Consider the following 27,868-nt stretch of genomic DNA (forward strand, 5'->3'; position numbering starts at 1 on the left):
GCTACTCAGGAGGCTGAGGCAGGCGAATCGCTTGAACCCGGGAGGCGGAGGTGGCAGTGAGCCGAGATCGCGCCACTGCGCTCCAGCCTGGGCGACAGAGCAAGACTCCGTCTCCAAACCAACCAACCAACCAACAAACCAACCAACCAACCAACCAAAAAACCGGTAAGGACAGAGAAGGCAAGGCCAGTTCCTCATGAGCTGCGAGAAACCTGGACACAAGCCATGGCCGGTGTTCGTGCCTCTTCACTGTCTTCAGTGGAAGCCTCTTGCTGGTCCTGTCTTTGTGCTCAAGTCTTCTCTCTCCCCTGGTTCTCTGCAACCAGGCTGGTTCATCTCAGCATCCCAAACACCTGCTGGGGGCTGGGGGCTGGCACTCGGAATCTGTCCTTTGAAGGATGCTGGGAGCTGCCCCTCCCCTACCTCTCTGACCGCCCCCCCCCCCCGCCCCCTTCCATTCATCCAGCTTGGACACCATCCGGCTCAGGGGCTTTCCCAAGACCCACTCCTTCACCTCCTGACTTTGCTCAAATGCTACTGTTGCAGGGAGGTGCCCCTGAGCCCTCACTTCCACTCCCTACCTTCTTTCTCTGCTTTCTTATCCTCCCTACCCTTTAACTCTATAAATATTTTATGCATTTTGCGTATTAAATGTATTGTCTCCCCACAACAGAACGGAAGCTCCCTTAGGTCTACCTCTGTTTTGTTCACTGCTGTATCCCCAGTGCCTAGAACATGCCTGACACAGTAGATCAATCAATATTTGTTAGACGAAGAAAACAAAAATCCAACTAGGAATGAACACGGGGGACCCGGACGGATAGGGGAGGCTGGACTTTCACCAAGTGTCTCTGGGCATGGCACACCTCCCTGCAGACCCCTACCCCAGAGCCAGCCCACCTGCCCTCCTACAGGTGGGGGCCGGAGAGCGCTGGCCCGGGGCCTTTTCCACCTCCCTTCCGCTGCGCGTACCCACCCCAGGTGCTGGGCGGGGGCTGCTACGAGTCGCAGGCCGGGGCTCGGAGCTCCGGACCAGCCCGAGCGGGGAGGCCGGGGGCCAAGCCTTCCTACGGGCGGGCGGGGGGCCGAGTAGGGAGGGAGCCCGGCGAGGGAGGAGCTGGAGGAGGGAGCAAGGAGGAGCGGCGGGCGCGGGAAGGGGAGCGCGGAGAAGGAGCCGCAGGGCGCTGGGAGGGGCGGAGGCAGGTGCGGGATCGCGAGGGCGCGAGCCGGGAAGGGCCCCGGGGCGGCGGGGCGGGCGGCCCCCGAGCTCGGCGAGGGTAGCGGCGGAGACAAGGCGGCCGCGACGGGGAGACGCCGCGCGAGGAAGTGGATCGGGCGGGTACGCCGGGTGTGCGCACCTGCCCGCTGGGCAGCGGGTAAGCTCTAGGGGCCGCGTCTGCAGCCTGGCCCCAGCGGCCGTCCGCGGGGAACTGAGGCCGGGAGCGGCGCCCCTCCTGGGGCCTCGGGGGCCCGGGGCGTCCCGCCTCTCTGTGCCCTCGGACGGGCGCGCGCCAGGGAGAGGGCCCCGGAGGACCTGCCCGGCCGGAGGGAGGCCACCGGGGGTCGCCGTCCAGAGACCCGGGAGAAAAGGGAGGACTGAGGCAGCGCCCGGGGAGGCTGCGGGATCCCACGCGCGCGTTGGGGGTGCCCAGCGCCCAGGCGAGAACTGGAGGGGCAGGAAGCACCCCGGGGCCGGGGACCGCGACGCCCCCCGAGGGGCCCCGGGCGCCAAGGGAAGCCGGGCGCTGCCCCCTGCTGGCCAGGTTCGGGCGCGGCGCCGCGGAGGGGCCTCCCCTCTCTGGAGGGAGTTGAAGGGGGTCCGGTGTGGAGCCCCGGCTGGCTCCAGGCTGGGGCTGACCGGCTCTGTGACCTTGGGCAGGTCACTGCATCTCTCCAAGCCTCAGTTTGCACGTCTGTCAAATAGAGGTGCATTCTCTCACCTTGTAGGGTCCGTGGAAATAAGTGAGATCCCCGCTAGATGCTTTTTTTAGAAACTGTAAAGTTCTGTATAAATCCTAACTAATCACATAATGCCGGAACTGGAAGGGCACTGAGAAATCTGCTTTATTACAAATGGGGAGAGTGGGGAATCCGTCTTGCCCAAGGTCACACTACCAGTAGAAGAATCTAAGACTAAAGTCCCCAGGTCTGGGAAAGTTCGGGATTAAGAGCAGGGCTCTCAGTCAGGGTGGTTGCATTAGCAAACTGGCCTTGGCCACCTACTAGCTGTGTGATCTCAGGAAAGCCCTTACCTTCTTTGAGGTGTGGTTTCCTCCCATATGAAGTGGGGACAACAATTCTCACCCCACAGGCTTACTGTACAAATCTAATGGGATTGTCACTCAGCACAGCCCCTGGCTCCAAACCAGAGCTCAGCCACTAGTGGCCATCATTTCTCTGAGTAGCAGCAGCAGCAACCGCTCCACTCTTCCTTGCAACCAGCTTCCAGTGTTTTCCAGTTGAGCCCGTGGTGTGGGTCTGTGCTGTCCTCTGGATCACACAGCCACTGGCTGGGGTCTCAGCCCTCCTCACAAGGACATTTGGGGACACTTTATCAGCAGCAAGTGAGGCCATTGGGGTAGCCAGCCTTTTTCAGTCTTTAGTCCTGCTCCACTGGTGGGGAGAAGTAGGCAGCCTTTGTCATTGAGACATCCAGGAAGCTGGGACCTAGAGGGTGGCTAGGAGGGAGGGACCAGGCCAGCTGGACTTGACTGGCAGGGGCTAGGCCCTCTACCCCTACAACAGCCTCTACAAGCACTTCAGGGCCCTGCTGTCAGACCAAGGCTTTGATCTCATGAACAAGTAAGTCCCAGTGCAGCCCGTGGGTGGGGGATGGAGATCATGTCTCTGCAGCCACAGAAGCCCTGAGCCCTAGTGCTGGCTTCCCAGTCCCAGGCCTGCCTGCTGGCTCACTGCCTTCCAGAACCTAGTACAGGGCCAGAAAAACAGAGATGCTTCCTTAGAGTTTGTCAGTTACCTGACAGATCAATAATGAGGGCGGGAGCACTGGGTCATCTCTTCTCTCCTAGGCCATGGATGGATGACTATTCTTTTTGGTGAGAGTGATGTGAATGTGAGCAGAAATACAGATTCTCAGAGTATGGAGTTCCCAGACCTGAGAGGTCTCTTTCATTGCACAGATGTTTCCCGTCTAAGGCCCACAGAGGGGCAGGGGTCAGCCATGTCTTCCAGGAAGCTGAATTCAGCAGACACCACTCAGTCTTTTTGCTTATTTGTTTTTGTTTTTGAGACAGGGTGGTGCTCTGTCACCCAGGCTGGAGTGTAGTGGTGTGATCATGGCTCACTGCAACCTCAACCTCCTGAGTTCAAGTGATCCTCCTGCCTCAGCCTCCCCAGTAGCTGGGACTACAGGCATGCGACTCCATGCCTGGCTAATTTTTGCATTTTTTGTAGAGACAGGGTGTCGCCATGTTGCCCAGGCTGGCCTCGAACTCTTGGGCTCAAAGAATCCACCCTCCTTGGCCTCCCAAAATGCTGGGACTACAGGTATGAGCCATGGAGCCTGGCCTGCTCAGTCTTTCACTGCTCTCAGCAGCAGTTGACACTGCTGACCGTTTCTTCTCCCCAAAACACTCTCTTCTCTGGGCCCCTGTGACTTGACACTGTTACGTTGTTCCCTCATCTTTTTGCGGCTTCATTCTCCTTTCTACAGCCCTTAGATGCTCTGCTCCCCCAGGCCCTCTGCTCCTCTCCTAGTAGACACTCTCTCTGGGTGATCTCACCCACCCCATTGGCTTTAGTTATCACCTCTATGCACATGACTCATACATGTATGCCTCTAGCCCAGATCGCTCCTCAGGCTGTTGACCCACCTATTTATTTTCAGCCAGGCACTGTTCTAGGCTCTGGGGATATAGGGATGAGCTAGATAGGAGGTGTATGTTAGCAGGGCATGGGGCAGGTGGAGGGTGTGTGGGGAAAGATACGCAATAAACAAACAGGCAGAAAATATCAGATCAGGTTAAGTGCTAAAATTAGCATAAACCAGGGTGATGTGGTGGAGGAGGGGAGGTGCTTTATGTTGGCTGGTCAAGGTGTTGCCAAAGGGGTGATATTTAAGACGGGCAGCTGGTAGGAGATGAGGTCAGAGAGACGGCCGGGGTGGCAGCAGATCACGTAGGGCCTTGTAAGCCATGGGAGTTTTGAATTTTATTCAGAGTGAAGTGGGAGCTGTTGGAGAAATGTATTTATTTATGAATGAATGAATGAATGAATGATGACAGAGTCTGGCTTTGTCACCCAGGCTAGAGTGCAGCAGTGCACTCTGGGCTCACTGCAACTTCCACCTTTTGGGCTCAAGACATCCTTCCACCTCAGCCTCCAGAGTAGCTGGGACTACAGGCACGCACCATCACGCCCAGCTAATTTTTGTATTTTTTGTAGAGATGGGGTTTCGCCATGTTGCCCTGGCTGGTCTTGAACTCCTGAGCTCAAGTGATCCTCCTACCTCAGCCTCCCGAAATGTTGGAATTACAGGCGTGAGCCATTGCCCCCAGCCAAAAACTTTAAATGGAGAAGAGGAAATACTGATCTTTCTCCAGGGCCTACTTGAGCCTTACAAGAGAAGTTATTTCCTATTATTTGCCAATCTACTGTGCTCTGAACACTGGAGTGGGAAGAAAATAGGTAAATCTTCAAGGAACTTCCAGCAGTAGGCAATGAGAGACACAAACAAACCTGGAGTCGGGAGAGGGCTTAAAGGAGAGAGATTTTGCACTCAGTTGTCCAGGGAAGACTTCCTGGAGGAGGTAGCTTTTGAAAAGGACCTCAGAAAGCAGAGAGAGGGGCTGGGTAGCGTGGCTCACACCTGTATCCCACCACTTTGGGAAGCCCAGGTGGGCAAACTGCTGGAGCCCAGGAGTTTGAGATTAGCCTGTGCAACATGATGAGACCCCATCTCTAAAAAACAAACAAACAAACAAAATTTAGAAAGCAGACAGGAGTACAACAGATATGTATGAAAGGGAATGGGAAAGATTGCTCTTCTAGGCAGATGGAACAGCCTGAACTAAGACACGAATGCCCCAAACATGTTTAGTGAAGACAAGGGAGAGAATACAGAATGTGTAGGGGAGTGAAAGGTCTGGCCTATTAAGAGAAAGACCCTAGACTTTGCCATTGATATGTGAGCCTCTGCTTCCTTATTGTTTTTGTTTTGTTTTGTTTTTAGACGGAGTCTGGCTCTGTCGCCCAGGCTGGAGTGCAATGGTACGATTTCAGCTCACTGCAACCTCTGTCTCACATGCTCAAGCGATTCTCCTGCCTCAGCCTCCCAAGTAGCTGGGACTATAAGCGCACGCCACCATGCACAGCTAATTTTTGTGTTTTTAGTAGAGACGGGGTTTCACCATGTTGGCCAGGATGGTCTTGATCTGACCTCATGATCCGCCAGCCTCGGCCTCCCAACCCTTATTGTTTTTATGAAATAACTGGTTAAGTGCTGGGGAAGAGAGTAAGGAAGAATTCAAAGCTTGGGCTAGGTGTGGAAGAACAGGATAAGGTCTGCTACAAAAGAGGCGCTGGCCAGATATGGTGGTTCACTCCTGTAATCCCAGCACTTTGGGAAGCTGAGGCAGGTGGATTACTTGAGGTCACGAGTTCGAGACCAGCCTGGCCATCATGGTGAAACCCTGTCTCTACAAAAATACAGAAATTAGCTGGATGTGGTGGCATGCACCTGTAATCCCAGCTGCTTGGGAGGCTGAGGCAGGAGAATCGCTTGAACCCGGGAGGCAGAGGTTGCAGTGAGTGGAGATTGAGCCGCTGTGCTCCAGCCTAGACAACAGAGTGAGACTCCCGTCTTAAGAAAAAAAAAAAAAAAGAGGCACTCAGGAGGGCTTGCTGTGAGTGAGGTGGCTTGAGTTTGGAGCCCCTGTGGGACATAAAGGAGGGATGACCAAAGGATATTTGGGGCCAGAGGTACAGAGAGAGGGGTCAAAGAAAGGTGAAACTGTCAGTATTCTTTTTTTATTCATTCTTTGAGTAAATCTCAGCATCTGTAAGTATTAAGCCTAAAATATATAGCTATGAACAAAGCCGTATCCCTGCAGGATTGGACTGCAGGATAATGAGATGTGTATTACAAATCCTAAACACGAGGCACTGTGTTGGCACAGAGAGAGGCTGGCTCCACTTGGGCAGAAGGAGGAGGACAAGTTTCAGTAAAGAGGGGAGAGTTAAACTTGGTCTTGAGAGTGAAGTTGGAGCTGGATGGTAGGTGAGAGGGATGGGCACCCACACACAGGGCACTGGGCTTCATGGCATGAGTTGCCCCTTCCTTCCAGAACTCAAGTCCAGCAAGGAGACAGATGTGGGGTAGGCAAGAGATTCCAGTCCAGGGGAGTCCAGTGTGATGTATACATTAGAAGACCAGTGGCGTGGAGAGAAGGGAAGTGATCAGGTCCCTCCCTAGTTACCAGGAAACTTCCTGAGAGGGTGGGGGAGATGAGCAGATAGAGGGAATAGCCTGCGCAGAGACTCAAGGAAGTGACAGAACTGCAATGTTTTTGCAGCCAAAGGTCTCAGCCAAGAGGTGGGCTGGAGGTGGGGTCTTTTGTTCAGTCCAGGTGAATAGGAGGATGAGAGGAAATGACCGGGCTGTGTGATCTCTGGATAGGTAAACAATAGGAAATGTAGAAAAGGATTTGGGGCTGGGCATGATGATTCACAACTGTAATCTGGTACTTTGGGAGGCTGAGGCAGGAAGATCACTTGAACCTAGGAGTTCAAGATCAGCCTGGGCAACATAGGGAGACCCCATCTCTATAAAAAAATTTTTAAAAATTTGCCAGGCATGATGGTGCACCTGCAGTTCTAGCAACTTGGGAGGCTGAGGCAGGAGGAAGGCTTGAGCTCAGGAGGTTGAGGCTGCAGTGAGCCACGATCGTGCCACTGTACTCCAGCCTAGGCAACAGAGAGAGTGAGCCTGCCTAAAAATAAATAAATAAAAATACATACATACATACATACATAAAAAGGATTTGGAGTGTATTGCAGGGAAGAGTTCTCCAAGGTTCAATCCTGTGGAATAGGTATCATTGGACCCAGCTTCTCTTCACTTGCTAATTCCTTGTTTTTAACTCAGGACATGGTATGAAATTTCAATTTCACTTGTTAATTTTATTTGTCCTCCCACGCTCAGCTTCAAAGCCACTTTCACAGTGAAGCCTCAGGGTTGCAGCAGGCTACCTGCCCCCCTACTTTCCTTCCCATAGCTCCCTGCATGCCCCACCGTTATCCTCATCATATCTGTGGTCCTCATTGCAGGATCGTTTCCCCAGGGCCATTGTAAGTCCTCCTAAGAGGAGAGTCCACATCTGCATTGCTCATGCCAACATGTGGTAGGCTTTAAGTATATTGTAGTTGAATAGATGAGGAAACAGAGAGGTTGAGTAACTTGCCTAAGGTCACAAAGCTAGAAAAACGGCTGAGCTGACACGTGAGTTCAGTCTACCTGACTCCATAGCTGTATCTAGCTCCAAAGCTTGTGCTCTGAATCACACCTGTATTGTGGCTCCCAGAAGAAAAAGCACATGATGAATAGCAAGTTTGTATCCTGTAAACACTAACAAATTTGGTGTTTGGTTTCAAGAAAATGAATTCCTGTTGTTAGTACCTTGTTTATCCAGTCTAGAGAAGATAGCTTCTCCTCTGTCCTGGAAATATTCACTCCATCAGCTCAAAGTGTTCTCTGCAGACCCAGGTGTGCAGCATCTGGGGGAGAAGAGAAGAGAGAGGTTGGGCTCCAGTATAGGGGGGATGCAGTTCTAAAGGCTTCTTGCAAAGTATGGTCAGCCCTGCCAGTCGGCTCCCAGGATTACTCACCTGGTGTGGAAACTCAGATGAGAGCTGGGGGGAGACTTGAAAATGCCGGAAGCATATAGTGTGAAATGGGCCTGAGAGCTTTCTCTCTTTCATTTCAAATTCCTGTTGCAAGCAGGAGCCAGTAGAAGGAGCCCTGGTGGGAGTCTGAAGACTTGGTCTCAGCCTGTAACACACTGTGTTACCTTGAGCAAGTGTCTTGCCCTCTCTGAGCCCAATTCCTGTCAGCATCATGAGGGAGTCGGACTAGATGATTCCTAAGAGTCCTTCCCATCTGACATCCTGATACCCTTCTGAAATCCCAGGGCTGACACTACTGCTACCCCTCACACAACCACCGTGTGGCAGGCATCACCTGAGAGCTTGTCAGAACTGCAGACGTGGCTGGGCGTGGTGGCTCACGCCTATAATCCCAGCATTTTGGGAGGTCGAGGCGAGTGAATCACTTGAGGCCAAGAGTTTGAGACCAGCCTGGCCAACATGGTGAAACCCTGTCTCTATTAAAACTACAAAAATTAGCCGGGCATGGTGGCACATACCTGTAGTCCCAGCTACTAAAGAAACAGAGGCAGGAGGATCACTTGAACCTGGGAGATTGCAGTGAGCCGAGATCACATCATTGCACTCCAGCCTGGGTGACAGAGTGAGACCCTGTCCCAAAACAAACAAGCAAACAAAACCCTGCAGACCCACAGAATCAGAATCCTCATTTTTAATAAGATCCCTAGGTAAGCATGTACACATTCAAGTGTGAGAAGTGCCACAGTCACCACTTCCTTCCCCTTCCTTTGGGTTGTGCCAAGCTGCCGTCACCAGGCCTGTCAGAGAGAGGGCCTGCTCAGGTGATAGTGATGGAGCCTGGCACATCACAGGTACCCAGTACAGATTTCTTGAATGTGTGGGGTAGGTATTTGTGGAAAGAAGGAAGTGGAATTGACTTTACCTGGCACCTTTTATGGATGGTGGAGCATGGAGTCGGGCAAGCCCAGATTCCAATCCTAGATCCACAGTGCCCTATCTCCGGGGTCTTAGGCAAGCCATTTCTCTGAGCCTCACTTTCCTCCCCTGGGAAGTGGGAATAATTGATAATAATAATAGGATTGACTACAGAGGGTTGCGGTCAGACTTAAATGAGTTAATACATGAGAAGCTTAGAACAGTGCCTGGCAGATAGTAAACTCTCAATAAATGTTGGCCACTACTTTACTACTGGGGCCATTATGACCCCTCCTCATCCCCATGCCCACATAGCGCCCCCCCCCTCCCTCCCTACTGTCCCAACCCCCTCCCTGGAAATGCAGTTCCCTGAGGACAGACTCCTGATGTGAGCCCTAGGGAGCAATATCACCTGTACTGAGAGCCACTGCTAGAGCAGGACTGACCTATAGAAATATAACATGAGTGACAAATGTGATTTTTCAATTTAGGAAATTTCAAAGTAGCCACATTTTTAAAAAGTGAAACTAGGCTGGGTGCGGTAGCTCACGCCTATATACCCAGGCACTTTGGGAGGCCGAGGCGGGCGGATCACCTGAGGTCAGGAGTTGGAGACCAGCCTAGCCAACATGGTGAAACCCTGTCTCTACTAAAAATACAAAAATTAGCCGGGCATGCTGGTGGTGCGCACCTGTAATTTCAGCTACCCAGGAGGCTGAGGCAGGAGAATTGCTTGAACCAGGGAGGAAGAGGTTGCAGTCAGCTGAGATTGTGCCACTTCACTCCAGCCTGGGTGACAGAGCAAGACTGTCTCAAAAAAAAAAAAAAAAAAAAAAAGTGAAAATTTTATATATTCTATTAACCTACTGCACCCAAAATATTACCATTTCAACATGTAACTAATACATTTATTAGTGAGATATTTTATATTCTTTTTTTACATTCTTTTTTTGAACCAGGTACATCTCAGGGGCTACATTTCAAGTGCCCAATGGCCACACATGGCCAATAGTGGCTATTTTATTTCTGAACTTTGGCTCTCAATCCCAGCTGTGCCATATATTACCTGTGTGGCTGGGAGCCAGTCATTTTACCTCACTGGACCTCAGTTTCTTTGTCTGTAAAATGGGTGCACTAATTCATTTCCCCCACCCCCAATTAGTAATAATAGGAGCAGTTGGTGATTTTTCTTTTCTTTTCTTTTCTTTTGAGACACCATGCCTGGCTAATTTTTTTTTCTTTCTTTCTTTCTTTTTTCTTTTGAGATGGGGTTTCGCTCTTGTTGCCCAGGCTAGAGTGCAATGGCATGATCTCGGCTCACTGCAACCTCCGCCTCCTGGGTTCAAGCGATTTTCCTGCCCCAGCCTCCCAAGTAGCTGGGATTACAGGCATGTGCCTCCATGCCCAGCTACTTTTGTATTTTTATTAGAGACAGAGTTTCACCATGTTGGTCAGGCTGGTCTCAAACTCCTGATCTCAGGTGTTCCACCCGCCTCGACCTCCCAAAGTGCTGGGATTACAGGCATGAGCCATCATGCCCAGCCACCTGGCTAATTTTTGTATTTTTTGTAGAGATGGGCTTTTGCCATGTTGCCCAGGCTGGTCTTGAACTCCTGGGCTCAAGCAATCTGCCCACCTCCATCTCCGAAAGTGCTGGGATTACAGGCATGAGCCACCGTGCCTGGCCAGATGGTAAGAATTTAAAACCTCTTTACCCACTTTCCCACAGCATGGGCGAATATAGTGAGTTGTTAACTTCAAAGGCTCTTGCAGGCCGGGTGCAGTGGCTCACACCTATAATCCCAGCACTTTGGGAGGCCAAGGTGGGCGGATCACCTGAGGTCAAGAGTTCGAGACCAGCCTGACCAACATGGTGAAACCCTGTCTCTACTAAAAACATACACAATTTAGCAAGGTGTGGTGGTACATGGTGTAATCCCAGCTACTCAGGAGGCTAAGGTAGGAGAATTGCTTGACCCTGGTGGGCAAAGGTTGCAGTGAGCTGAGATCGCACCACTGTACTCCAGTCTTGGTGACAGAGCAAGACTCCGCCTCAAAAAAAAAAAAAAAAAAAAGAGGCTCTTGGCTTTTAACAGTGTGTTTGGTTGTTTGAGGTGGTCTCTTGCCTGTTGAAGACTTGTAGAGATCCAGTGCAAGGCTGAAAGCAGGAAGGCACTGGGGGCCTCTTATTTCCCTAAGCATTGCAAAGGCCTTGAAAACAGGTTTCACCTGTCTTTGACTTTTTTAAGGTAGCCAAATTGTCAGTGATGAAGATAACTAGGTATCATCCAGGCCAGTGGTTTTTCATCTTGGTTTTACCTTAGAAGCACTTGAGAAGTTTTCAAAAATCAGTGCCTGGGCTCTGCCCCCTGGAGGGTGAGGCCTAGATATCTGTTGTTGTTTTTAACAGATTTTTTTTTTTCTTGAGATGGAGTCTCATTCTGTTACCGAGGCTGGAGTGCAGTAGCACGATCTCAGCTCACTGCAACCTCTGCTTCCTGGGTTCAAGTGATTCTCCTGCCTCAGCCTCCTGACTAGCAGGGACTACAGGCACGTACCACCACACACCACACCCAGATAATTTTTGTATTTTTTTTTAGTAGAGACGGGGTTTCTCCATGTTGGCCAGCTGGTCTCGAACTCCTGACCTCAAGTGATCTGCCTGCCTTGGCCTCCCAATGTCCTGAGATTACAGATGTGAGCCACTGTGCCCGGCCTGACTTGTATTTTTAAAGCTCTTCAAGGTAGGTGGTTCTGATGCTCACCAAGAGAATCTCTGATCTGGTCCAACTACCTCATTTTCAAGTTGGAGAAACTGAGGCTCGGAGGAGGAACTGACTTATCTTAGGTCACACAGAAAGTTAGCAGCAAAGCCAAGCTAAAGCCCAGGGCCTCTGCCTCTCAGGCGTGTGCTCTGTTCTCAGGGCCCATTCCCCACCAGTTCCTGGAGCCTTTCATAGACGGGTATTGATCCCTTGCTCTGGGCCAGGCGTCAGGGCTATAGGGGTGAATGAGACATGGTCCCTACACTCAAGGAGCTCCTGTTACTGTGTCAGAGTCAGTCTAATATGGTGAGAGCTAGGGTGGCGGGCTCTCAGGAAAGGGGTACCTGAGCCAAGCTGGGCTTGGGGGGAGGTTAGGGAAGGCTTCCTGGGGAGACACCAGAGCCTAGCTCTGAAGGGTGACTTGGAATTAGGCAGCCAGGGGACTGAAGAAAGGACATTTTCCAGTCAGAGGACACAGCAGGGACAAAGGATCAGCAGGAAACAGCACCGGAGCCTGGGGTATGGCAGGAGGGTACTGGCAGAAGAACAGGCAGGTCTGTGCTGCTGGAGTATGCAGGTCACAGCCAGCTATGCTGGGAGATGGGGCTGGAGATGGAAGGAAACACCAGTTCATGAAGAGTCTCTTAAACCAAGCTGTGAAGACTGGGCTTAATCCCAAGTGCAGTGGGAGCCACTGGAGGATTTTAAGGGAGTGACCTGGTCAGACTGTTAGTTGAAAGGAAGATTCTGGGCCCGGCGCACTGGCTCACGCCTGTAATCCCAGCACTTTGGGAGGCCGAGGTGGGTGGATCACGAGGTCAGGAGATCGAAACCACGGTGAAACCCCGTCTCTACTAAAAATACAAAAAAATTAGCTGGGTATGGTGGTGGGCACCTGTAGTCCCAGCTACTCGGGAGGCTGAGGCAGGAGAATGGCGTGAACCCAGGAGGTGGAGCTTGCAGTGAGCCGAGATCGCACCACTGCATTGCACACTGCAGCCTGGGTGACAGAGCGAGACTCCATCTCAAAAAAAAAAAAAAAAAAAAGAAAGAAAGGAAGGAAGATTCTGGGTGGGATATGGTTAGAGAATGGAGAGGAGCCAGGGGTAGAGGCTGGGAGACCATTGAAGCCAAGAAGGATGGTTTCACTCTCCTGAAACAGAACAATGGCAGTGGGAGTGGAGGGGGAGAGAAGAGTCAAGGCACAGTTAGGTGTGGGCAGTAGAATGGACAGAATCAAGTCATTCAATGAATGAAGAGGCCAGGTGCAGTGGCACACGCCTGTAATCCCAACACTTTGGGAGGCTGAGGAGGGTGGGTCACCTGAGGTCAGGAGTTCGAGACCAGCCTGACCAACTGATGAAACCCCATCTCTACTAAAAATACAAAACTAGCTGGACCTGGTGGCGCATGCCTGTAATCCCAGCTACTCGGGAGGCTGAGGCAGGAGAATCACTTGAACCCGGGAGGTGGAAGTTGCAATGAGCTAAGATAGCGCCATTGCACTCCAGCCTGGGCAACAAGAGTGAAACTCTGTCTCAAAAATAAAACAAAAACACACACTTAATGAATGAAGGGACTTTATCAATTGGCATTGCTGTGTAACAAGCTACCCTCAAACTCAGTGAATTAAAACAACAGCATTTATTACTACAAATCATGTATTCGGAGGTTGGCTGATTTAATCTGAACTTGGCTGGATATTTCTTTTTTTTCCCATAGGTTATTGGGGTACGGGTGGTATTTGGTTACATGAATAAGTTCTTTAGAGGTGATTCGTCAGATTTTGGTGCACCCATCACCTAAGCAGCATACACTGCACCCTATTTGTAGTCTTTTATCCCTTACCCCCTCCCACCCTTCCCCCCAAGTCCCCAAAGTCCATTGTATCATTCTTATGCCTTTGCATCCTCATAGTTTAGTTCCCACATATCAGTGAGAACATACAATGTTTGGTTTTCCATTCCTGAGTTACTTCACTTAGAATATAATAGTCTCCAGTTTCATCCAGGTAGTTGCAAATGCCGTTAATTCAATCCTTTTTATGACTGGATAGTATTCCATCGTATAAATCACAGTTTCTTTATCTACTTGTTGATTGATGGGCATTTGGGTTGGTTCTATGATTTTGCAGTTGCGAATTGTGCTGCTATAAACATGCATGTGCAAGTATCTTTTTTGTATAATGACTTCTTTTCCTCTGGATAGATACCCTTGGCTGGGTATTTCTGCTGATCTTAGCTGGGCTCGCACATGTGTCTGCTGGTGTGTGAGAGGCTCTGTTCTAGGCCGGGTTTGGCTGGAACAGCTCTGCTCCATGTCCTTGTCTCTCCCTGCAGGGACCAGTGCGCATAGCCCAGGGACTGCAATGACAGAGCGCAAGCAGAAACATGCACAGCCTCTAGAGGACTACATTTGGCACTGGCTTACTGTCACTTCTGCCTCATTCTGTTGGCCATAGCGAGTCCATGCTGAACCCAGAATCAACGGACAAAAAAAAATACTCCTTTTGATGGGGGCAGGGAGAGGTGGCACAGGGCAGTAGAAGCATTGAGCTGAGCTGAGAGGGACACTAAACTGCCATGTGATCTTGGGCAAGTCACCTACCTGTCACTCATGTGACAGTCATGTGACATTGGTGCTGTTATTGTTCGCATTTTCCACATGAAAAAAATGAGTGTGGCCGGGCATGGTGGCTCATGCCTGTAATCCCAGCACTTTGGGAGGCCGAGGCGGGTGGATCACGAGGTCAGGAGATCGAGACCATCCTGGCTAACACGGTGAAACCCTGTCTCTACTAAAAAATACAAAAATTATCCAGGCGTGGTGGCCAGTGCCTGTAGTCCCAGCTACTCGGGAGGCTGAGGCAGGAGAATGGCGTGAACCTGGGAGGCGGAGCTTGCAGTGAGCCGAGATTGTGCCACTGCACTCCAGCCTGGGTGACAGAGTGAGACTCCGTCTCAAAAAAAAAAAAAAGAGACTGGGTAATTTATAAAGAAAGAGGCTGAATTGACTCACAGTTCCACATGGCTGCGGAGGCCTCACAATCATGGTGAAAAGCCAAGGAGGAGCAAAGTCATGTCTTACATGGCAGTAGGCAAGCGCTAATTTTTTTTAACATTTTTTTCTAGAGACGGTCTCCCTGTATTGCCCAGGCTGGTCTCAAACTCCTAACCTCAAGCAGTCCTTCTGCCTCGGCCTCCCAAAGTGCTGGGATTATAGGTATGAGCCACTGTGCCTGGCCCCATTCTACTGTAGATGTTTGTTTAGGTAGTTTGCAATTTGGGGTTGTTATGAATAGTGCTGCTGTGAACAATTAATTTGGGGTTGTTATGAATAGTGCTGCTGTGAACAATTCTTGCATGTATCTTTTGGTGGATGTACATACATGTTTTTCTTGGGTGTACAGCTAGGAATGGAAGTACTGGGCTGGAAGTTTGGTGACTTTTTATTTTCTATGTTTCACAGAGGTTTTTGTTTGTTTGTTTTAAGATAGGGGCTCACTCTGTTGCCCAGGCTAGAGTGCAGTGGTACCATCATAGCTCACTGTAACCTCAAACTCTTGGGCTCAAGCAGTTCTCCCACCTCAGCCTCCCAAGTAGCTAAGACTACAGATGCATGCCACCATGCCTGGCTAATTGTTAAATATTTTGGAGAGATGAGGTCTCGCTATGTTGCTCATGCTGGTCTCAAACTCCTGGCCTCAAGTGATCTCACTTCATCCTCCCAAAGCACTGGGATTACAGGCGTGAGCCACCATGCCCTGCTCATTTTCCAGATTTTATGATTAGAGAAACTGAGGTGCAAGACTGATTTGCTTACACCTCAAGATAGTGATTAGATTTTAAAACTGGCACTCAGATACAGGTGGAAAGAGAGAGCATGAGATGGGGGAGATGCATACACGTACACACACACCCATACCCGTGTTAAAACTTTCCAGATTTGGCCGGGCGCAGTGGCTGATGCCTGTAATCCCAGCACTTTGGGAAGCCGAGGTGGGGGATCACCTGAGGTCAGTAGTTCGAGACCAGCCTGGCCAACATTGCGAAACCCCATCCCTACTAAAAATTAAAAAATTAGCCAGGCGTGGTGGCCGGCTACTCCGAAGGCTGAGACAGGAGAATCGCCTGAACCTGGGAGGCGGAGGTAGCATTGAGCCGAGATTGCCCCACTGCACACCAGCCTTGGTGACAGAGTGAGACTCTGTCTCAAAAAAAAAAAGAAGGAAGAAACTTTCCAGATTCTTCCCACATGTATTCTATCCAATCCTCATTATATCTCTGGGAGGTAGACTTGATACCCTGATTTTTGCAGAGGAGAAAACTGAGGCTGTAGGAGGTCCCATGCAGGAGAGAGAATGAGATGAAATAACACCTGTGGGTGCATTTTGTAAAATATAAAGCCCTGTCCTGATTTGTGCAGAGTGATTTCTCCATCCAGAGCTCACTCATCTGTGTACACAGCTTCTACAGAAAGAACAGCCACAAATTACTGTGTGGGGGATGTATTCTACTGCAACAAATCTTTTTATCACAGAGCCTTATTTTTTTCTTCCAAAAAGATGAGACTGGCTTCTAAGGACACATTAAACCCATACATCCTTTTTGTTCCTGGCAAGGTTTTATGACTCACTTAGTTAAAGAGCCCTCAGAAAGTGGAGGCAACAGATCTTCCTGCAGGCTGAATGAGCCCTGGATAGGAAGCTTTTGTAAGAGGCCAGCTTTTGCTTTTGTAAGAGGCCAGCTTTTGCTGGCCAGGTGCGGTGGCTCATGCATGTAACCCCAGCACTTTGGGAGGCCGAGGCGGGTAGATCCCCCAGCACTTTGGGAGGCTCAGACGGGCAGATCCCTTGAGGCCAGGAGTACGAAACCAGCCTGGCCAACATGGTGAAACCCCCTACTAAAAATAGAAAAATTAGTCGGTCGTGGTGGTGCATACCTGTAATCTCAGCTACACAGGAGGCTGAGGCAGGAGAATAGGTTGAACCTGGGAGGCAAAGGTTGCAGTGAGCTGAGATTGGGTCACTATACTCCAGCCTGGGCAACAGAGTGAGACTCTGTCTCAAAAAACAAACAAACAAACAAACAAAACAACAACAACAACAACAAAAAACACGAAAAATAAAACAAAAATTAAAAAAACACCTGCTGTGTGCCAGCCACTGTGCTAGGCATGTTCTCCCTACTTCAGTGAAGCCGCATCACAATTCTGGGTGAAAAATGTCATTATCCCAATTTACAGATGAGGAAGAAGGGTCCAGGAGGTGAAAGGACTTGGACCCCACAGTAGGGATTGGTTGGTGGGAAGGAACCAAAAGTCCCCTGTGTTGGCTGGGCACAGTGGCTCAGCCTCTAATCCCAGCACTTTGGGAGGCTGAGGCAGGAGGATCACTTGAGCCCAGGAGTTCCATACCAGCCTGGGCAACACAGGAAGACCCCATCTCTACAAAAAAATATTGAAAATTTGCTGGGCATGGTGGCTTGTGTCTGTAGTCCCAGCTACTTGGAGGGCTGAGGTGGAAGGATCACTTGAACCTGGGAGATCGAGGCTGCAGTGAGAGCCATGATCATGCCACTGCACTCCAACCTGGACAACAGAGGAAGTCCCTGCCTCTTAAAATGAAAAAGAAGAAGAAGAAAGTTCCCTGTCTTACTACCATTTCTCAGAGGCTGCTGTGTCCATGTAAACTGGCTCAGCTGGGAAAACATGAGTTGGTACAAATGAGGTTTCCTGGATAGAAGGTCGCTCATGGACATACAGGGATGGGAAGGAGTATTCCCTGGCCTGGAAGCCTCCTTCATTCTCCTCTCCCAGGACAGGTGGTTCCTCTCCCTCAGCTTCTTTCTCTGCTCCATTCTCCTGCCCCTCTCTACAGACCTGCTTTTTGTTTACCTTTGGCTTTTCTATTCCCCCAAAACCTTCCTTGGCTTTGGTAAAGGCTGCGGCCTGACTCCAGCCTCAGGACCCTTGGCCTGCAGATTTATCTTCCCCCATCTTCTATCCAGCCCAGCTCCCCATGGTCTCCATTCTAAATTCCCAAGAGAGAATCTGATTGGCTCATTTTGGGTCACATGTCCACCCTGGTCCAATCAGCTGTGATCAAAAGTGGTCTCTGGAACAGGCTGGGATTGGGACATAAGTCTGTCTGTCTGCTTTTCTCTTTCCACCCCTCTTCAGAGATGCCAGAGCTGGGAGAGGCATGGTGTGGCTGGAGTCCATGTGATCTGGACTTCAGGGGAGATGCTGTGGCCTGGAGGTGGAGGTGGGGGCCGAGAAAGGTCCTTGCTTTTGCTGCTGCTGTCATGGCCCCTGGGAAAATGGGTGGGCAGGGAGGAAGCTCCTTGGTATGTCTGGGTTTCTGACAATGGCAGACATCTGTCACCAAAACGGGCAGTGATACTTTGTTTCTGGTGAGGGAAGTGATCTTGTTGCCTGGAGACCTGAATTTGGTTGGATGCACCATAGAGAACCAGAGAGGTCACATTTGTGGTCACCATTTTACTACAAGGCCAGGCATGGTGGCTCAGGTCTATAATCCCAACAGTTTGGGAGGCCAAGGTGAAAGGATCACTTGAGGCCAGGAATTTGAGACCAGCCTGGGCGACACAGGGAGACCCTATCCATAAAGAAATAAATAAATAAACAAACAAAAAGAAACCATTGACTATGTTGAGCATTTGGTTTCCATGATATTGACAGTTCTCCCCAAACTCCTGTGAGATTTGGATTATCATCTCCATCACTGAGGCTGTGCAGGCTCAGAGAGGTGAAGTGATTTGCCCAGTGGCCACAGCAAGAAAGCGAAGCAATAGGAATTGGGAGCTGAGAATGCCTGCTCTTAGCCACTGTACTCCTTCTTTGTTAGCATCATGACAATTGTTCAGGACTCCACTGTTTACAACACAACACATACATGATCTTGCTGGCGCTACTCAATACTCCTTTCGGACAGCAGAGCCAGGCTTTTGTTCCCATTTCACCAAGGAAGTAACTAAGGGTCAAAGAGGCTGTGCTTTGCCCATGGTTACCCAGCTGGTCAGTGGCAGAGCTGGGACCAGAGTGCAGATCTTCTGCACTAAAAATTATCAATAGGTATTAATGTATCAATATATTATTGCTGGTGATAGGGTTCTTTTTCATAATATACAAAATAGATTGAGAAAAATTACTTATACTACCGAGCATGGTGGCTCATGCCTGTAATCCCAGCACTTTGGGAGGCTGAGGTGGGCAGATCACCTGAGGTCAGGAACTCAACACCAGCCTGGCCAACATGGTGAAACCCCATATTTACTAAAAATACAAAGATTAGCCAGGCATGGTGGTACGTGCTCATAGTCCCAGTTACTCAGGAGGCTGAGGTGGGAGGATCACTTGAACCCGGAAGGTGGAGGTTGCAGTGAGCGAAGATTTGCATCACTGCATTCCAGGCTGGGTGACAGAGGAAGACTCCTTCCCCCTCAAGAAAAAGAAAGAAAGAAAGAAAAATCACAAATACATCATTCCCTACAAAGCAGTACACACACACACACACACACACACACACGAATAACAATTAATATTAATGTACTCACCACCTACTTAAAAAATACAACATCAGGCTGGGCATGGTGGCTGATGCCTATAATCCCAACTTTGGGAGGCCAAGTTGGGAGGATCACTTGAGCCCAGAAGTTCAAGGCTGCAGTGAGCTATGACTGTGCCACTATATCTGGGTGACAGAGCAAGACCCTCTCTCTAAAAAAAAAAAAAAAAAAAAAAGACCAGGCGTGGCGGCTCACACCTGTAATCCCAGCACTTTAGAAGGCCAAGGTGGGAGAATTGTTTGAGTCCAGGAGTTTGAAGACAAGCCTGGACAACATAGGGAGACCCCACCTCTACAAAAAAATTTAAAAATCACTTGGGAGTGGTAGTGTGTATCTGTGGTCCCAGCTACTCAGGAGGCTGAGGTGGGAGGATCACTTGAGCCCGGGAGGTCAAGACTGCAGTGAGCTGTGATCATGCCCGTGCACTCCAGCCTAGGTGACAGAGTGAGACCCTTTCTCAAAAAGGCCTGGCATGGTGGCTCACGCCTATAATCCCAGCACTTTGGGAGGCCAAGGCAGGCTGGCCAACATGGCGAAACCCCATCTCTACTAAAAAAAAAAATACAAAAATTAGCCGGGTATGGTGGTACACACCTGTAATCCTAGCTACTTGGGAGGCTGAGGCAGGAGAATTGCTTAAACCTGGGAGGTGGAGGTTGCAGTGAGCCGAGATCGTGAAAAGAACATAATTGAAACTTTTAAAACCCTTTATGATTATATTCCTTCTTCCTTTTCCCTCCAGGAGTAACCACTATCCTGAATTTTATATTTATAATTTCTTTGCTTTTCCTTATGGTTTTGCCACATATATTTATCTCCCTAACAGTTTGTTTCTTCTTGCGTGTTTTTGACTTTGGCACTCTGCCTTGTTTGTGACAATCACCATTTTGGTATGTGTAGCTGTGGTTTACTCTGTTTTGCTTCTCTGTAGCCCTCCATCATAGGAATACGCCATATGCTACCATTCTGCTGTTGATGGACGTTTGGTTGTTTTTAGTTGTTTGCTATTTCATGCTACTAGGACCATTCTTGTTGCTGTCTTCTAGTGAACACAGAAGAGTTTCTCTGCCATGCATACCCAGCAGCGGAATTGCTGAATCATGAGGTAGTCATCACATCTTTAGTTTTATGAAATAATACCACATTGTTTGCTTATGAAGTTTCTCCAATTTTTACTCTACTAGTGGTAGAAAATTGCTCCACACTTTTTTTTTTTTTTTTTTTTTGAGACGGAGTCTCGCTCCGTCACCCAGGCTGGAGTGCAGTGGCGCGATCTCGGCTCACTGCAAGCTCCTCCTCCTGGGTTCACGCCATTCTCCTGCCTCAGCCTCCCGAGTAGCTGGGACTACAGGCGCTCGCCACTGTGCCCGGCTAATTTTTTTTTTTTTTTGTATTTTTAGTAGAGACGGGGTTTCACCATGGTCTTGATCTCCTGACCTCATGATCCGCCTGCCTCGGCCTCCCAAAGTGCTGGGATTACAAGCGTGAGCCATTGCTCCCGGCCCACACTTTTTTTTTTTTTTAAGAGACAGGATCTCACTGTGTTGCCCAGGCTGATCTTGAACTCCTGGGCTCAAGCAGTCCTCCTGCCTCAGTCTCCCAAGCTCCACACTCTTATTAACTGACATGAGATGATCAGATTTAAAATGTTGTACTTTTCTACTAGGTGAAAATGGTATCTTGTTGTCATTTTAATTTTTCTTTCTTTTTTCTTTTGTTTAAAATAGATAGTCTTGCTATGTTGCCCAGGCTGGTCTTGAACTCCTGGGCCCAAGCGATCCTCCCAGCTGGGCCTCCCAAAGTGTTGGGATTACTGGCATAAGCCGCCACACCCGGCCTTCATTGTCATTTTAATTTTTTTTTTTTTTTTAGGTGGAGTCTTGCTCTGTCGCCCAGGCTAGAGTGCAATGGTGCAATCTTGGCTCACTGCAACCTCTGCCTCACGGATTCGAGTGATTCTCCTGCCTCAGCCTCCCGAGTAGCTGGGTGCCCACCACCATGCCCAGCTAATTTTTGCATTTTAGTAGAGATGGGGTTTCACCATGTTGGCCAGGCTGGTCTCGACCTCCTGACCTCAGGTGATCCACACGCCTCAGCCTCCCAAAGTGCTGAGATTACAGGTGTGAGCCACCATGCCTGGCCTGTATTTTTTATTTTATTATTTGAAGTGTGACGGGAAAGAGACAGTTGCTTATAGAGCTACAGTCCATGTCTCCAAAGGTAGCTAGATTATGAGAAATTCTCCTACCTTTGTTCACAATGGGGAAGGATAGCAGGCAGGAGGGGAGATAGCCTCTGAATTGTGTTACTTCTTGCAAAGCTACAGTCTAGCCTTCCTAACCAAGTCTGTCTGCTCCTGTCCCTGTGTCCCTGTCCCTTTTCCCAAGATGTTGCCGAGGGCTGGAGGGCTTACACACACACCAGCCCCTTGAGCCTTTCTGAACCCAGGCCTTTCACTGAAATTAGGTCACTGGAATGCTTGGAACTCAAGGAGTGACCGCATGAGTTTGTGGGGCAGGCACACCAGGCTTCCTTGGGAAATGACGCACCTCAGTCACCCAGACTGTCTGCAGGGAAGAAAGTTTCAAATGAGCCAACCAGAGTTCACATTTTCCACGTGAACCAAAATGGGAGCAAAACTTCAGCCGGAGGCTTTTGGGGTGGAGCCTGGGGCGAGTGGGGGCAGGAGGGAGTCATCACACCAGCTATACACGCATGCCTTAAGGCTTTTCATCCTCAACTGAGGCAATGTAGGCAAGGGTAGAAATTTCTTGAGAGCTCTGGACCTGGTTTTTCCACTTCCAGCCAGGTGGCCTTGGGCAGGTGACATCAGCTCTCTGAGCATTGGTCGGGTCATTATAAGTTGGGAGCCACGTTGCCCACTTTACAGGTTGGATGACTCTTAGCCCCAAAGCTAGCTCAGTGCCTGGAATATAGCAAGAGCTCTTCAAAAGATATTGTTACAATATCCTTTAAACTGTAATATATGTTTTGGAGTTGGTGGCTTAGGATTGGTTTTCTTAAATTGAGGCTTTCCCCTCTCCTCCAGGCAGATTTTTTTTTAATGAAGCACACACAAATTTGGGGAGTGGGAGGGAAAATACTGCATTGCAGGTTTAGCTGCTGCTTCTTTTTTTTTTTTGGGAGAGTTTCACTCTGGTTGCCCAGGCTAGAGTATAATGGCACGATCTTGACTCACTGCAACTTCCACCTCCCGGGTTCAAGCAATTCCCCTGCCTCAGCCTCCCGAGTAGCTGGGATTACAGGCATGCACCACCACGCACGGCTAATTTTGTTTTTTTAGTAGAGACGGGGTTTCTCCATGTTGGTCAGGCTGGTCTCGAACTCCCGACCTCAGGTGATCCACCCACCTCGGCCTCCCAAAGTGCTGGGATTACAGTCAAGAGCCACCGCACCCAGCTGGTGATTGATTTTTAAAACGTTAAGAAGCTAAAGCCGCTCACACCTGTAATCCCAGCACTTTGGGAGGTCAAGGCTGGAGGATCGCTTAAGTCCAGGAGTTTGAGACCAGCCCTGGCAACATAGCAAGACCCTGCCTCTGTGAAAACAAACAAACAAATAAAAAACAATTAGCTGGGCACGGTGGTGTGCACCTGTAGTTCCAGCTACTTGGGAGGCTAAGGTTGGAGGGTCACTTGATCCAGGAGGTCGAGGCTGCAGTGAGCTGTGGTCATGCCACTGCACTCCAGCCTGGGGGACAGAGCTAGATCCTATCTCAAAATGAATAAATAAACAAATGATTTTTAAAATTACTGATTTATTATATAGGATTCAAATGAACAACGAGAAGAAAAGGTACATAGGACAAGGTCTGAAAAAGCTTCAAGGGGCCAGCCACAGTAGTTCATGCCTGTAATCCCAGCACTTTGGGCGGCCGAGGCAGCGGATCATGAGGTCAGGAGTTTGAGACCAGACTGGCCAACATGGTGAAACCCTGTCTCTACTAAAAATACAAAAATTAGTTGGGCGTGATGGCATGTGCCTGTAGTCCCAGCTACTTGGGAGGCTGAGGCAGGACAATCGCTTGAACCCAGGAGGCAGAGGTTGCAGTGAGCCGAGATTGCATCACTGCACTCTAGCCTGGCAACAGAGCGAGACTCTGTCTCAAAAAAAAAAAAATTATTCATGCTCACTATAGGACATTTGGAAAATTCAAATGAGTAGAAAAAAGGCCACCCTCCCCTCCATACCTTTGTAGAGAAATACATTGTAACAATTTGGTTTCTTTCCTGATGGCCTTTATCGTTCCCTGTGTACAGTTTTATTTTGTTTCCATTGTTGCTAAATAAATAAAATGATGCTTTCTGATTCACAACTTACAGAGCTGATTTCATGTACTTCTAACAAGCTTGTGATGATTCCAAAAGCTACGACACTTCGTCCCCTCTGGGAATTGCATGGGTGGGGCACATCACCCTCCCTGTATTCTGATACTTTTTAGAATGCCAGTTTCACAGCACCATGGCCAGCTTTAAGTAGTATCTTTTTAATCATACAGTTCATTTCAGGCTTCCACATTGTCCTTCTAGAACCTAACTCTATTTTTTTTCTTTTTTAAATCCCAGATCTTCTGAACGTGTCCCTGCTCTGTGAGCCCACAGTGATCTGTTTGTTTTGCCTGGTCCCAGCTTATGCATTCTTCGAGTCTTGGTAACCAGGATGTTTTGTCTGTTCAGGCTCTAAAACGATCAGTGGGATAGGAACCGAAGTTAAGTAGCTCAGGATGCGTCAAGATGAACCTGGGAAAACCGCGAGCTGCTGTGCTGACTGGACTGCTTCTCTGAATCAGCTGGAACTTCTTTTTGTGTCTAGTTTTAAAAGCTCCTCAGAAGCAACCCTAAATCCAGAATCGTTTCAATTACTGTGAGGGGAATTCTGAAGTTCTCATTAAACACACGAATGTCTCAAGCTTTGAAAAGAGCCAGATGCCAAAGGCAAGAATCCCAGGGCATTGCCCACCTGGGTGTGATCCCCTGATAATTGTCTAACAAATTCAGCATGTGTCCCCTGGGCATGACCATCTGCTGGGAAAAGTTCCAGGACCCTGAGACATCTTGGGATTCCTGTGGTTTAGGAAAGACCTTTAACTACCAGCTGGTAGTTGTCTCAGCATTCTTCAGATAGTCCGGTCTTGTTTAATATTATTATTATTATTATTTAATTTTATTTTATTGCAGCTGTACTTAGAGAATAGTCTGGTCTTGAGACCTTTTCACTGTGGTCTGTTCTGGTGTACGGCTCCCACCAGTGCGAAGCAGAAGGATGACTTTGCTCTGTTGTCAGGACAACCTTGAAGGAAGGAGCCAAATGTGTGGAGGTCTGTGGGAAGAGAGAGCCACCTAGCATGTCCCCACTGAACCAGTCAGCAGAAGGCCTTCCCCAGGAGGCCTCCAACAGATCCCTGAATGCCACAGAAACCTCAGAGGCTTGGGATCCCAGGACCCTCCAGGCGCTCAAGATCTCCCTTGCCGTGGTCCTTTCCATCATCACACTGGCCACAGTCCTCTCCAATGCCTTTGTACTCACCACCATCTTACTCACCAGGAAGCTCCACACCCCTGCCAACTACCTGATTGGCTCCCTGGCCACCACCGACCTCTTGGTTTCCATCTTGGTCATGCCCATCAGCATCGCCTATACCATCACCCACACCTGGAACTTTGGCCAAATCTTGTGTGACATCTGGCTGTCTTCTGACATCACGTGCTGCACAGCCTCCATCCTGCATCTCTGTGTCATTGCTCTGGACAGGTACTGGGCAATCACAGATGCCCTGGAATACAGTAAACGCAGGACGGCTGGCCACGCGGCCACCATGATTGCCATTGTCTGGGCCATCTCCATCTGCATCTCCATCCCTCCGCTCTTCTGGCGGCAGGCCAAGGCCCAGGAGGAGATGTCGGACTGTCTGGTGAACACCTCTCAGATCTCCTACACCATCTACTCCACCTGTGGGGCCTTCTACATTCCCTCGGTGTTGCTCATCATCCTATATGGCCGGATCTACCGGGCTGCCCGGAACCGCATCCTGAATCCACCCTCACTCTATGGGAAGCGCTTCACCACGGCCCACCTCATCACAGGCTCTGCGGGGTCCTCGCTCTGCTCGCTCAACTCCAGCCTCCATGAGGGGCACTCGCACTCGGCTGGCTCCCCTCTCTTTTTCAACCACGTGAAAATCAAGCTTGCTGACAGTGCCCTGGAACGCAAGAGGATTTCTGCTGCTCGAGAAAGGAAAGCCACTAAAACCCTGGGCATCATTCTGGGGGCCTTTATCATCTGCTGGCTGCCCTTCTTCGTGGTGTCTCTGGTCCTCCCCATCTGCCGGGACTCCTGCTGGATCCACCCGGCGCTCTTTGACTTCTTCACCTGGCTAGGCTATTTAAACTCCCTCATCAATCCAATAATCTACACTGTGTTTAATGAAGAGTTTCGGCAAGCTTTTCAGAAAATTGTCCCTTTCCGGAAGGCCTCCTAGTCTTATTCGGTGATGACTCTTGTTATCTTTTGTGTCCTGTAACCTCATCGGGATTGTCTTTTTTTTTTTAAATTATTTTCTGAGACTTGGATTAATTCATGATATCTTGAGTCTTGGTTCAATCAACAGAATTGTTCTTTTTCCTGTTGTTTTCTTAACTTCTGAAAGAGCTGTAGGTGGTGGGGGGCGGGGGGCAGGACTGAAGATTTCACTACTTAGCATAATATTTTCTTTCTTTTTTTTTTTTTGAGACAGAGTCTTGCCCTCTCACCAGGCTGGAGTGTAGTGGCACAATCTCAGCTCACTGCAACCTCCGCGTCCCGGGTTCAAGAGATTCTGCCTCAGCCTCCAGAGTAGCTGGGACTACAAACGTGTGTCACCAGGCCCAGCTAATTTTTGTATTTTTAATAAAGACGGGGTTTCATCATGTTGGCCAGGGTGGTCTCGATCTCTTGACCTCGTGATCTGCCCGCCTTGGCATCCCAAAGTGCTGGGATTACAGGCATGAGCCACTGTGCCTGGCCAACATAATGTTTTCACAGTTCCTCTTTGTTGGAAGAAGTGTGTGACCTACGAGATTCCTGGTTGATACAGTTCAGGTGAGAAACTGATTATAGAAAAGACCCCAGACTCAAAGGGAAGGCTCTCTGGTCTACCTGAGATCTATACGGAGCTTAAAGGAGGGTGGATAAGATTAATGACCTGAATTGAAAGAGAATTTGGAGCCAGGATGGGTCTCCATTCTGTGTGGCACCTTGATTGGAAAATAATATCCATGCGTTTCTTCCACTGAGTCTTTCTTAGATTAAATCTCTCCCAGTTGTCCGTGAAGAGAAAGTCAGTATTTGCAGTGCCGATGATATAGAGTGACTTGGAGAGAGATTCAGAAGTTAGGGGTAGCGGGGGTAGGATGGTTGGGACCAGATTGACTACCCTGTACCCTTCCTTCTTCCCCAATATGCCTGCGCCATCTTCACATTCTGAAGTTGAAACCCATGATCACCCCTTTGAGGTAGATTGACCGGCTTTAGACGCCCACCCCCCACCCCCCGCAAGCTTTGAGTGGGACACCATTCTGAATTTTTTTTCTGAATTTTTTTTTAACATCTCTTTCTCATTAGAGATCTGAAAACTCATTAGAGATGTTGAGTCTTATCAAATAAAAAGCATGAGACATCATGGCCAGTAACGTCTTTGGGTGATTTTTCCCCCTCTCCCTGGATGTAGAAACCATTCAACTCAATTCACTCTCTAGCATTTGTTGAGCACCTACCACAGGCCAGGTCCCACGCTCCAGCCTTGGCACTTGTTATCTCCTATCAGGATGTGAGAAAGTAAGGATAGCGTGATGATTAAGAGCTCAGTGGCCACCCTCAGTGGCTCATACCTATAATCCCAACACTTTGGGAGGCTAAGGTGGGAGGATTGCTTGAGCCCAGGAGTTCAAGACCAGCATGGGAAACATGTCAAAACCCTGCCTCTACAAAAAAATACAAAAATTATCCAGACATGGTGGTGTGCACCTGCAGTACCAGCTGCTTGGGAGGCTGAGGTGGGAGGATTGCTTGAGCATGGGAGGTTGAGGCTGCAGTGTGCCATGATCATGTCACTGCACTCTGGCCTGGGTGATAGAGCAAGATCCTATCTCAAAAAGAAAAAAAAAAAAAAAAGGCTCAGGACCTGATGCCTCAGCTCAAATCTGACTGCAGCGAGTTTCTCCTAGATGAACCTGGACAGGTTTCTTTCTTTTTCTTTCTTTCTTTCTTCTTTTTTTTTTTTTCAGACAGAGTTTTGCTCTTGTTGCCCAGGCTGGAGTGCAATGGCCTGATCTCGGCTCTCTGCAATCTCCACCCCCTGGGTTCAAGTGATTCTTCTGCCTCAGCCTCCCGAGTAGCTGGGATTACAGGCATGCACCACCATGCCTGGCTAATTTTTGTATTTTTAGTAGAGATGGGGTTTCACCATGTTGGCCAGGCTGGTCTCGAACTCCTAACCTCAGGTGATCCACCCTCCTCAGCCTCCCAAAGTGCTGGGATTACAGGCGTGAACCACCAAGCCCGGCCCTTTTCTTTTCTTTTCTTTTTAAGACAAGGTCTCACTCTGTTGCCCAGGCTGGAGTACAGTGGCACAATCAGGACTCACTGCAGCCTCGACCTCCCAGGCTCAGCCTTCTGAGTAGCTGGAACCACAGGCTCACACCACTATGACTGGCTAATTTTTAAAATTTTCGGTAGAGA

The 27,868-nt window shown here is 49.4% G+C and overlaps 1 protein-coding gene across 2 annotated transcripts; it reads left to right on the plus strand.

Moving 5' to 3' along the window:
* The first annotated feature begins 1,164 nt into the window (after positions 1 to 1,164).
* Positions 1,165 to 26,816, plus strand: HTR1D (5-hydroxytryptamine receptor 1D). Of its 2 annotated transcripts, XM_063784807.1 has the most exons (3): positions 1,249 to 1,376; positions 11,379 to 11,522; positions 23,719 to 26,816. In XM_063784807.1, the coding sequence occupies exon 3, from the start codon at positions 24,498 to 24,500 to the stop codon at positions 25,629 to 25,631; it is 1,134 nt and encodes a 377-aa protein (XP_063640877.1). In that variant the 5' UTR covers positions 1,249 to 1,376; positions 11,379 to 11,522; positions 23,719 to 24,497; the 3' UTR covers positions 25,632 to 26,816. The 2 variants fall into 2 exon arrangements, with proteins under 2 accessions (XP_009448699.1, XP_063640877.1); XM_009450424.5 differs by lacking the exon at positions 11,379 to 11,522 and having other exon boundaries at positions 1,165 to 1,376.
* Positions 26,817 to 27,868: the final 1,052 nt, after the last annotated feature.

The sequence above is a fragment of the Pan troglodytes genome, chromosome 1, assembly GCF_028858775.2.
Source record: "Pan troglodytes isolate AG18354 chromosome 1, NHGRI_mPanTro3-v2.0_pri, whole genome shotgun sequence".
Taxonomy (NCBI): Eukaryota; Metazoa; Chordata; class Mammalia; order Primates; family Hominidae; genus Pan; species Pan troglodytes.

Excerpts from the sequence above, each read along its gene's own strand:
- HTR1D (XM_009450424.5), top strand. The coding sequence starts at position 24,498 with ATGTCCCCACTGAACCAGTCAGCAGAAGGCCTTCCCCAGGAGGCCTCC.